Source organism: Lynx rufus, unplaced genomic scaffold (genome assembly GCF_022079265.1).
Source record: "Lynx rufus isolate CCGP_SWC_20201006 ecotype Redwood Valley unplaced genomic scaffold, mLynRuf1.p SCAF_7, whole genome shotgun sequence".
NCBI lineage: Eukaryota > Metazoa > Chordata > Mammalia > Carnivora > Felidae > Lynx > Lynx rufus.
Genome location: NW_025814889.1, coordinates 11,691,649 through 11,703,815, shown reverse-complemented (window position 1 = coordinate 11,703,815; position 12,167 = coordinate 11,691,649). Strand labels below are relative to the sequence as shown.

The 12,167-nt window shown below is 48.0% G+C and overlaps 1 protein-coding gene across 2 annotated transcripts in view; it reads right to left on the bottom strand.

Moving 5' to 3' along the window:
• CAMK1D (calcium/calmodulin dependent protein kinase ID) overlaps positions 1-12,167 on the bottom strand; it is a 433,382-nt gene that overhangs the window by 54,436 nt on the left and 366,779 nt on the right. For both annotated transcript variants that reach the window (XM_047067247.1, XM_047067248.1), the window contains exons 4-5: positions 10,523-10,661; positions 2,980-3,106 (exon numbers count right to left, since the gene is read on the bottom strand). In XM_047067247.1, the coding sequence (XP_046923203.1) occupies positions 2,980-3,106; positions 10,523-10,661 (266 nt within the window). The remainder of the gene's footprint in view (positions 1-2,979; positions 3,107-10,522; positions 10,662-12,167) is intronic.

Genomic DNA, 12,167 nt, shown 5'->3' with positions numbered 1-12,167 from the left:
AACATAGCACTTACCAGACATTATTCAATTTACTGGTTTTCCCTCTTTTTCTCACAACACTGTGAGCATTTTAAAGTCTGAAACTCTGGCCCTACACATTCATATTCTTAACACCAAACCACTGAGCACAGCACATAAACTTAATAAATGCATGCTGAATGAATGGGAAAAGAGGACACAGAGAGAAATGCTAATTTCTGCGAACCTTGGGTTTTTACCAGTTTAACAAGCATTTGTGCAAAGATGAGTAAGATAGTCCCTGCCTGAGAAAAAACGTGTGGTGCGGTGGGAAAGGGACACCGGTGCATATGGACCCGGATGCAATGATGTGAAAAGGGTCAGGAAAAGAACTAGGATGACAAAAGAGAGAATGGGTGTTGGGAAAGCAACCAAAAGGGGGCAACGTGTAAGTTGGGCTTTGGTGGCTGAATATCAGGAGTTGGCCATGCAGACTGAGGGGGCAGGGGAGGAAACAGCCCGATCTCTGTTGCTCACTGCCCGAGGTACGTCTACAGGTTATAAGCTCCCCCAGTGTCTCCCCTTCCTTGCTCTAAGAGGCCTTCCTAGGCAGCTCAGTGCTCAACACACACGAATGAGCAGAACCACTACATTCGCACCCCTCCCCACTCAGAGAAAACTCCGTATCTGACAACAGCATTACTTGATGGCCCCACTGGCCACCATTTAGGGTAGAAAGAGCAAGGGCCACATCTAAACATGCTTCCCAGTTCCCAGACTCGTCAGTGTCTGACATCTAAGCAGAACCAGACCACTCGAATGACAGCCACTTAGAAACCCAGAGAAAGTGCCATCCCTGGGTTCTGCCAAGACGCAAAGAAGCAAAAATCCATTTAGAAAGTGCTGGAGCTTTCCAACATCAGAGACAAATATGAGAACAGTGCGATGCGTATGCAAATACGGACACTTCTGCCGAAACATTTGAACTGCAGCCCGAGAGTCGGCCCCCTGCAGGGGGGAAGCGGGGCGGCCACAGAGCCCTCAGCTTCTCGGCCGCGGTGGCCAGGGCAGCGGACCGCACAGAAGGTGGCAAAGCCATCCCGGCAAGGAGCGTGGACAGCGCGCCCTCACAGGCCTTTTCATTTTCTGGGGTCTGGGAATTGCCACTGTTGGAACGGGCCTTCTCCCTCCCCATCCTTGAGGACAAACGAGAAGAAGCACATCTTCGCTTTTATCTGCCGCCCGCCTGGCGGCCGGGACTGACCCGGAGAGAGTCCACATACCTGCCGCACACGCTCCTGCTCCCGTCACACCCCCACGCCCCTGGGGCACACACGTGCGCTCTCGCGTGCATCTCCCACCACGGCCGTGATTCCCAGTCCCCCCGACGGGGTCCACTCCGCTGGCCCAGAGCCGAGAGCACTCAGGGTGCCGCTAATCTCATCAAGGCCTGTGCCACACCGGCTCCTCTGCCATCAGAAGAACCTCCCCGGCTCTGCCCAGCACACACACCCGCCAGGGACATGATCCCCGCCTGTGCCGGTCACACCGTGGCCACCTCCTCCCCCGGCCCCCGCCCCCGAGTCCATGGCTTCCCTTCCTGTTATTCTCCGTTCCCCTGAGCCTGCTCTTCTCCCCTCTCCTCTGAGCACCTTTGCAAATGAACCGGCTGCGACATAACACCCGTGTTAGGCCAGCACCTGAAGGGCCAGGAAGGGCCCCAAAGGGCGTTTGGAGTTTCCCACAATGCTCTGGGGCCCAGGCTCATCAGGTGGGAGGACTGCTTTCCTCAGCCCGCCTGGGGGATCACGCGATTGCACCTAACACCAAACAGGAATGATGCCAGTCACAGAACATTCCCTCTCCTCTTTCAGGGCGAGCTTCCTGTTCTCATTAGGAAAAGCCATCATGGTTTGTACATTGAGAATTCAGCCTTGGTCTCTGTTTTCCAGAAGTCTTTTCCAACCCCATTTTTTTCCTGCCCTCAGACATTCCCGGTTTATACCCTTTTCCCAGGATTTTCCCACTTGAGAGCTTTGGCACAAATGGATGCTTCTGCCTGGAACACTCTGTCCCCTAACATTCCCAAGGCTGTCTGCTTCTCCACATTCAAGCCAATACCCAGGTCTCATTCCTGTGCCCTTACCGTCCTAGTCCCCCCCCCCCCATCACCTTGCTGCTCTGTGGCATGTCCTCATTTGAGTTTCTCCATAGCACTTACCGTGGCCTGAAACAACCCTGTTCTTTGTCTGTTGTCTGTGACTCCCGACTACAACATAAGCTTCATGAGGGCAGGCCTGCTGTCTGACTCATGCACAGCCTTCACCCCAGTGCCCACAACAGCAGCTGGTCCATAGCATGCGCTTCAGTACACATTTGCTGAGTGAATGAATACATTCATGTAAGTCAACGTCTCGAAAACACAAACGGCACCGATGGCCTTTCTCCAGGTCCCCAGAAGACACAAAATGATTCTCAGTATGTGAGTGTTCAGTTCTTGTAGCCCTTTCTGCTCTCTGTATGTTTGGTACGAGGGCCCTGGGGTTCTGATTTTAGGAAAGACTTTAATTCTTGGCTTCTCCAGTACAGATCAGGACTGGCTACTTCAAGAGAGTGACTTCGACAAGGCATGAACCAGATTCCTCCTATCGATACTCTCTTTCTGGCCGCTTCTATCTCAACATTTTACATGTTCTGTTTGTGTCTGCACTTCATGGTGATCTCAGTGTCTCACTGTAAATCATTTGAAAACACAGATACGGAGGCACTATTTCTGGCATCAGAACGTGGGAATTCATCCAATCAACTCCTGGCTTCCACCCAGGCCCACACCCCAATGAGACAGGATTCCTGCCCGACGATTAAAAGGTTTCAGGGGAAATCGCCTCTCTTCTAACTCGTTCCAATGTCTCTTGGCCTTTTTATTCTCCCCTTAAGGGGAATGAAGGCAGCTGTGATCATGCGCCAGGGCTGAACTGCTTAAGACCGAAGAAGCTGATACGACACCCACGCTGTGCTTACCAACATAGCCCGGGGTGCCACAGGCTGTGGACATCACATCTCCTTTGCCCTCCATTTTCGACAGTCCAAAGTCACTGATCATTATTTTCGATTCCTCGTCTTGACTGTAGTACAAGAGGTTTTCAGGCTAGAAAGAAAAAAAGAAAAAAAACACTGACAAAGTGTGTTTAAATACGGGTTAATTGTGGGAGACTCACGAAGCCACAAAGCCTAACCACAATTTAAGGATACGCTTGACTCGGGACACAGCGAATGCAGTTAAGAAAAGCCGTGTTTAATAGGAGTGATGAAGGGGACACTGCACAGTTTGGGGCGCTTAGAGGTTTTCAAGAAAAGTGAGTCCCTTTGTATACTTTCAAAAAGTGAACCATAAATTGGGGCCGCCTAGAGAGCCCCTAAGACTTGTCAATCTATTTCCTGGGTCAGGGGAAAGGGAGTTCCCAGAAATGAAGTCACTTCTGTAGGTGCTCTTCCATTTCCTTGTTCTTTCTTTCTTTTTTTAATGTTTATTTCTGAGAGAGACAGAGACAGAGACAGAGTGCCAGTGGGGGAGATACAGAGAGAGAGAGGGAGACACAGAATCTGAAGCAGGCTCCAGGCTCCGAGCTGTCAGCCCAGAGCCCGACGCGGGGCTCGAACCCACAAACTGCGAGATCATGACCTGAGCAGAAGTCGGACGCTAGGGGCGCCTGGGTGGCGCAGTCGGTTAAGCATCCGACTTCAGCCAGGTCACGATCTCACGGTCCGTGAGTTCGAGCCCCGCGTCGGGCTCTGGGCTGATGGCTCAGAGCCTGGAGCCTGTTTCCGATTCTGTGTCTCCCTCTCTCTCTGCCCCTCCCCCGTTCATGCTCTGTCTCTCTCTGTCCCAAAAATAAATAAACGTTGAAAAAAAAAATTAAAAAAAAAAAAGAAGTCGGACGCTTAACCCGACTGAGCCACCCAGGCGTCCCCCACTCCTGCCCCGTTCCTTTTTCCTGACCCCTTTAGCAACCTTTCTCGAACCCAGGGTCTCTCTCCCTGCCCTCCGTAACGGCCTGTGTCCTGCGGCTCTGGCAGATGCGTTGCGTTTTCCCCTTTACTGAGCCAGCTGACCCCTGCTCGCTGGGCTCCCTGGGAAACAGAGGGATGTCATCATGGATGAATCGTGTCCAGAGATCCAGCACTTTGTAGCCACGTGTCCTTAAGTGCCCTGAGCTTCTGGTTGCCTTTTCGGGAAAACATGGGTCGTGGTGGTTCCTCGTTTGCTTCCCTGAATGGGGAAGCTGAAGCTGGATGGAATGGGAAATGCTGGAGCCCAGATGGTAGTAACTCAGGACACATGGCTGAGGCCTGACCACAGCTCCTGTCTCTGCTACAGTTCTGCACAGCAGGGGCACCTCCATGGCAGCTACACAGGAGGGGTAAGGGGAGGCAGACGGGTGGAGTGGGGAGACAATGAAGCTTTATTTGCATAGTGTTTTATGAAAAGTCAAGGTATCATTCTTAGAAAAAAAAAGGGGGGGGGTGGAGCTCGTGGAGACCAAGGGAGATGTCCCAGCCTCAGGGCTGCACCTGTCCTGCCCAGGCAGAGCCTGACCACAGAAAGCCTGCCTCAATTAATGATGCTGTCCCTGAGAGACACAATGTTGAGGACGGACACCACTCCTTTCCGCCGACTCAGGAAATGCCAAAGATTTGCCCAGTGAAGAAGCAATCACTTCTCTGATTTACGTTCAACCTTAAAAGAAACACAACAGGGGGCACCTGGGGGGGTGGCTCAGTTGGTTAAGCATCTAACTCTTGATTTCGGCTCAGGTCATGATCTCGGGGTCAGTGGGATGGAGTCCTGCATGGGGCTCTGTGCTGACAGTGGGGAGTCTGCTTGTGATTCTCTCTAGCTCTGTCTCTCTCTGCCCCTTCCCCACTCTCTCTCTCTCTCTCTCTCTCTGTCCCCCAAAATAAATAAATAAATACACACATACACACACATACCACACCAGGAGGAATCTGAACTGGGCAAGCCACTTCCCCACAGTTTCCTGTCTGGCTCTCCTCCCATCCCCAAGAGTGACTGAAGCAAGAGTGTCTCTTGTCAGTGGTTTGCGGTGGATCTTTGGTTTCTGAGTTATTGAATTTTACCAACTCCTCTCTCATCTGGTGGCGAGGGCTATTTAGATTTGAGATGGGCCTGGAACTTCTGGATTTTTTAGAATTCACGGGGCAATTCTGAGCTGTAGCCATTACTGTGAGGACATTCTGAGAAGTGTTCAAGACCCATCCCCCTGCCCCGCCTTGACCAAACTATAGTCGGGCTCCCCTGAGCCCTCTTCTAGGCCTCGGTTTTGGCCTTCTGTGTCCCTCCTGTCTTGCTGGGGCTGCAAAGTCCAGTCTTAGCAAGAAACCTGCTAAGTCAGAATAGAGAGAACCCCTCACTCTTGATATCTGGCCAAGCTCTTTACCTTCCACCTTGGATGTTGTTAAAGAAAATGTATTCACACACTTGGTAAAGACAATAAGGAAGACTTTATTCGGGGGGGACCACTGAATGGGATTCTGCAGTAGGAGAGGAAGAGTGGACTCAAGACCTAATACAGCAAGGAAAAGTGGAGATTTATAGCCCAGGATCAGGGTGAGGGTCAGTGAACAGAAAATTACTAAGAGGTGGGGCACCTGGGTGGCTCAGTGGGTTAAGTGCCAACTTCGGCTCAGGTCATGATCTCACGGTTTGGGAGTTTGAGCCCTGTGCTGACAGCTCAGAGTCTGGAGCCTGCTTCAGATCCTGTGTCTCCCTCTCTCTCTCTGCCCCTCTCCCACTCATACTCGGTCTCTCTCAAAAATAAAATAAACATTTTACAAAAATTAAAAAAAAAAAAGAAAATTACTAAGAGGGAACATCAAGGGTGGGGGGATTCTGGCTATGCCAATTTCAGAGGATCCTTGCTGAAGGTAGGCCAGGGGGGCAGATATGAAAGGTGGAAGATAAAGAATGTGATCAGATACCAAGGGTGGGGGATGTTCACCAAAGTGGCTCAGTGGGATTCTTCTTTTTTTTTTTTTTTTTAATATTTGTTTATTTTTGAGAAAGCGCAAGCAGGGACAGGCAGAGAGCAGAGACAGAAGATGTGAAGTGGGCTCTGTGCTGACAGCAGTTAGCCCAATATGGGGCTTGAACTCACTAACTGAGAGATCATGACCTGAGCTGAAGTCAGATGCTCAACCCACTGAGCCACCCAGGTGCCCTGGCTCAGTAGGATTCTTGCTCAGCCTGGAATACATGGGCAGAGCCAGTGCACTAAGGACAGAGCCCAGGGATGGAACCTGGTCAGAAGGAAGAGAACCTGGTCAATGGAGAGAGACTGCCAATGTCTAAGTTCTTGGCCAGGCTTTAGGAAGGATCCCTCCATCCTTGATATCCCCTCTTAGTAGGTTTCTATCCACAACCCTCATTCTGGTCAATGGCTATAAGTCCTCACATGCCCTTGATGATTTTGGAGTTGAACCCAATTCTCTCCCCTACTGTGATACCCTTCTTGCAGTAGTCTTAAATAAAGTCTTGTCTTAACAAGTGTCAAAATAACTTTAACAGAACCCAAAAGAAAAAAAAAAATACTACCCTTCTCCTAAAATCATAACACAAAAAGGAATGACACTTTACATTCACAGTGACGTCGATCCTGTGGATGAAGCATGAGATTAGAAGAAAATCAAATGCACACTTGAAGGTGCTTTAATGAGTTTGAAAAGAGAATAAAATGGCCCAATCAATAATCAAAATAAGAATAATGCTTAAAAAGCAGGCCAAAATAATCTAATCAAAAGGTGCCTGTGGTTCATGATTTGTCTGAATGTTGAGATCATCCTTTGATGAACAGTAAGGATCTGATCATGGGGGCAGAGAGGACTTTTCTTAAGTTTCTGATTTTTTTTTCAAGTTTATTTATTTTGAGAGAGGAAGAGCACACACACGTGTGTGCATGTGCATGTGAGTGGGAGGTGGGGTAGAGAGAAAGGGAGAGAGAGAACCCAAGCAGCCTCCACAATGTCAGCATGGGACTCCTCTCATGAACCATGAGATCATGACCCGAACCCAAATCAAGAATCGGATGCTTAGCTAACTGGGCCACCCAGACGCTCCTTAAGTTTCTGACTTTTAATCTTCCTGTCCCAATGATCTCATGCTCTTAAACAAGGCTGCATCTAGGCAAGAGACTGCATGGAATCAAATATCCCTCCTTTGGGTCAATTACCAAGGAGGGTTAAATCGGCTGGTCATTCACAACTTAGATAGATACTTGTCTACAACCATCTCAAGACTCAGTCAAGGCAGCAGGGCTTTTCTTGAGGGGAGTCAGGCAACAGGAAAGTGGGAGAGAAGACAGGCTCAAGGGCAATCCAGATGGAGGCCCCCAGCTGGCAGTAGGAGTGCTTGGTCAGGTGGGAGGCACAGAGGGCATCTCACAATTCTGCCTGAGGTCCCAAGAGGCCCAGGACTCACCTGAAAAAATATTATTCTTTATTTTGTGACATCGTTGCAAGACAACTGATGGACAATACTGGAATTGGAAGGTCAATACCAACCCGTTAACAGTTCGCATAATAGGAGGGGCACCTGGGCGACTCAGTTGGTTAAGTATCCGACTCTTGGTTTTGGCTCAGGTCATGATCTCAAGGTTCGTAAGTTCAAGCTCCACATCAGACTCCATGCTGACAGTGCAGAGCCTGCTTGGGATTCTCTCTCTCCCTTCCTCTCTCTCTGACCCTCCCTTGCTGTGCTCTCTCTCTCTCTCAAAATAAATAGACTTTTTAAAAAGTTCACATAACAATCTTTAATTAAAAAAAATTTTTAATGTTTATTCATTTTTGAGAGAGACAGAGAGACAGAGTGCAAGCGGGGAAGGAGCAGAGAGAGAGAGGAACACAGAATCTGAACCAGGCTCCAGGTTCTGAGCTGTCAGCACAGAGCCTGACATGGGTGGGGCTCAATCTCCAGAACTGTGAGATCATGACCTAAGCCGAAGTTGGACGCTTAACCAACTGAGCCACCCAGGTGCCCCAACAGGCTTTTAAAAGATCTGAATCAACACTTCCTATAAAGTTTATATTATACATAATCACCCTCCTAATCCAGTGATTCTCAACTGGGGGCAATTTGGCATCCCAGGGGGACATTTGGCAATGTCTTTGGTTGTCACAACTGCAGGAGTCTATGGGCATCTAGGGGGTAGCAGTCAGGCATGTGGCTACACATCCAACAATGCATAGAACAGCCCCCCGCGGCAAAGGACACGCTGCAGGGGCTGAGAAGCCCTGTCCTAATCTGACGGGTCAGTTAGTGGGCACTTCCTGTCTGTCTCTCATTATCTCTAGTAGCTTCCTGGGGCAAGACGACACAAAAGTACCTTGCTGGAGGGAGGTGGAGGTGTATTCGCAGGGGCATGGCAGTATCCCAGACTGCGACCTAATCTTATATTAGTCTGATCATGTTCTCTATTGCTCTGACCTGGATCATACAGTTTGTTTTCATTTTCTAAGATATTTGTGAAAATTTACTATCCCATCCCCAACTCCTGCCACGTAGGTCAAACTCCCTTGTGCCTCTGAAAAGCAATGACGAACAGTCCTAACATGGCAATGTTCTCTCTGCGGGGACAAGCCTGGCGTTCTCACAGCTGCACCAGCTGGGAGCTACAAGCACTTCTCTGAAAGTGCCATGTGGGCGTAGACAGCTATAACTCCTGCACAGCCCATCTGCCTTTCAAAGGGGGAATAAACACAGTCACGCATAACATGGCCCCTCTAGGAATGTCATCTGCGTGGGAATTATTTCTATCAAGTACACACAGCCAGCGCATCGCATCACACCTCTGTGGTCATCGCACTAACTTGTTCAGAGACCTGCCTCCTGTGTTCTGGAAGCAGAGAATTGGCATTTGGTGAGGGCACAAGAGAGCAGAGCAGGCACAGAGGCGCCAAGTGGGCTTAGTGAGCCCTTACTTAGCCCGGGAAAGGACCTCCGGGTCCTGAAGATTAGCTAATTTGTGCCCACAGCCATTTCAGCCATCAAGAAGCCTGCAAAGGGCAAAGTCTGTAAGGACCCCATCGACATTCACAAACACCCTTGTCCGGAAGTCCTCCATGAGTAATCCCAGGGCAACATCAGGATCACCTAGAAATCCCTTAGAAATGCACATTCCCAGGCCCACTGCAGACCTATAGAATCGGAACCTCTGGGGTGGGGCAAGCAATGGCCCTCCAGACAATTCTGATGCAGGCTAACATTTGGGAGCCACTATTCTGGTTGCTGGAAAATAACATAGAGAAGAGAAAACTTTACAGTGAGACCTTATGAAGAGAAAAGCTACACCATGTTATACCTTCACACCCAGTACTAGATAACGGGCAGATGCCGAAATTCTGTTTTAACAAATGTTTATGGTTTGTTCTTTAAATTGATTTAGATTTCACACAGTCACGCACAGCATGGCTTCAGTACATTATAATCCCGTGTTTTTGATATGAGCAGCAGGTATGTGGGCTGGGGTGGAGTTTCTATCTTGACAGGTGCAGGGAGCCCTGGGGCCTGGACCTGTGTCCGCTGTCGAATGAAGCCACATTACAGCCTTGGTGAACAATGTTGCCTTTTGCTGTTCTTCAAATCAATGTGTTCGATATCTACTCTTGATAGCATATGTTGGATATCTGCCCTTTGGTATCTATACTGATCCGGGGAGGGATGTGATGCCAAGATGCCCAAGTAAGGCCCAGGTCCTTCAGTGCTACTGGGTGAAGGGTCAGTATGCCAGCACCTCATCAAGGACAAGTAAGACTGGGGCGCCTGGGTGGCTCGGTGGGTTAAGCATCCAACTTCGGCTCAGGTCATGATCTCCCAGTTTGTGAGTTTGAGGCCCGCATCGGGCTCTCTGCTATCAGCATAGAGGCCACTTCAGATCCTCTGTTCCCTCCTCACTCTCTGCCCCTCCTCTGTTCTATCTCTCTCTAAAATAAATAAACGTTAAAATAATCTTTTATACAAAAAAAAAAAAAAAAAAAGAACAGGTAAGCCTGTGACCTACAGGACGCTAGGGGATGGCTGTGATTGTAGGTCGTTTAACCCATCTTTCCCAATAACCTTCCGTTTCCTTTCTCATGTTATGCCCTCCACTTACTTGCTCCCTTTCTTTCACACAGTGTACTGTGCTGAAATGGGGCCAGAACTGGGAGAACACTGTGAAAAACAGTATTGGGAGAAGGGTTATCATAGCCTCTGTGTCTTGAACAAAATTACCCTTCAGGTGGGCTTGAAGCAATACACAACCTATCTCCCTGTGGCCCTTTGGCTGCATAGCAGTTATAAAATCTCCCAAATGGTGGCCAGCCCCTCATCATCTTTCAAGCTACCTCTGGCTCCCAATGGCCCTGACAACTAACAACACAAATGCCTCCCATTCGTTCCACCCATATCTCCATCACGGCAACCTCAGCCATCTTCTGGAGCCAATCCCCTTGGACAGGTGTACTGTGGGTAGAAGAGCTGCTGGAGGATGTTGCTAGGCGACCGCCTTACCTTGAGGTCCCTGTGGACAATGCCCATTCTATGGAGATAGTAGACGGCATCCAAGACCTGGCGGATGAGGGTGCTGGCATCTTTCTCTGTGTAAAATCCTTTCTCCACTATCCGATCAAACAGCTCTCCACCGGATACGCTGTTGTTGTTTAAAAAAAAAAAAAGAAAGAAAGAAATAAGAAGTTTGAGAGGACCTGTTGAATTGTTCAGGGAAAGCCATCATTAAGAGATGTCAATATGACAGAAGAACCAAATTGGCTTCCAAAAATATTCATTTTCAGATTTAGGTTTTGCCCCATCTAAGCCCCAGAAGCTATACCAGGGAAGTGTTTCTATTTCACGATGGTATAAGCATCCAGAATGAAATAAAGAGAATGAAAATAAACCAGGACCCATGGACTAGCCCGGCCTGAGAAGTCTTCTGGTCTTTGCATCCATCCTGCTATGACAATGTAAAGTCAGAATAACTTTCCAGAATATTGGCATCATCAGATGTAGGGGGATGATGGATAGGATGCCTCCTTTGCATAAGAGAATATCCTTAAAGGTCTGGAAGGATAGGGGGTATGGGGGGCAGTGTTGTGGGCAAAGCAGTAAACAGCCAACAGGATATTTGGGCTCTTGACCAAGTTCCGCCCCTAATATGCTGAAGGCATGGGCATTCCTTGAATCTTTGGACCTCAGTCTTTTTATCCGTAAAATAAGGGGGTTAACTTAGTCAACCATATCCAACACTGGCTTTCAGAACCTGAAAGCTAATTGTCATTTACAAAAGAAAGAAAGAAGAATGACACCCCATTACATCATCTGCACTGGTTTTTTTGGTGACAATATTTAATTTTAATTTGCTTTGAGTTTCACATTGCACTTAACGTTTTCTTCGTGTTTATTATTTAGTGCCTAGGTTGTCAAAAGTCAAAATGCCCTGGAGGGCAACCCTTATAGCCCCCTTCAGCTCTGATAGCAAATGCTGCTCTGGGTTTAACAAAGTGACAGAATCGTGCAATTCTGAATAGGAACAATTGAACACTTTAGCCTTCAAATTCTTAGAACATATACTTCTCTAAGAAAAACAGTGCTTCAGATAATTACGCCATCTTGAATATTAGCTTCCAGAGATATATTAATACTATTCTCTTTTATAAAAAGAAACAGAATTTCCAAAAACAAAATGAAGACTTATTTGAAATACTAAACTCATAAAACAGTTTCACAAACCACTCTTTCAGCTTTAAGAGATGTAGTATAAGCCATGCCCTAGCAGGAACACACCCACACATACACAAACACATGAAGCTAGGATTCATTTTCTGCAATTCATGACAATTAATGTGCAATATCTGATCCATCAAAACCTTCCTCTTAAAAAGCCAACAAAGAAAACCAATTATGGCTATAAAAGGCCTAGGTGTTCGAGTCTTTCCCATTACCTAGAGTCATTCTAAGCGATGTTGTGCTTGGATAATGCACGTTTCCAAATAATAATCGTTTCCAAAGCAAACAGCAATCGAAAGAAGAAAAGGAAAGATGCTCAGGAGAAATAAGAAGCAATTCAAAGAGTGAAAAGAAATGGAAACATCGGAGAAACTACCTTTTGATGACCGGGTTGTCCAAATGGTCCATCCTTAAGGAAACCAAAATCCCA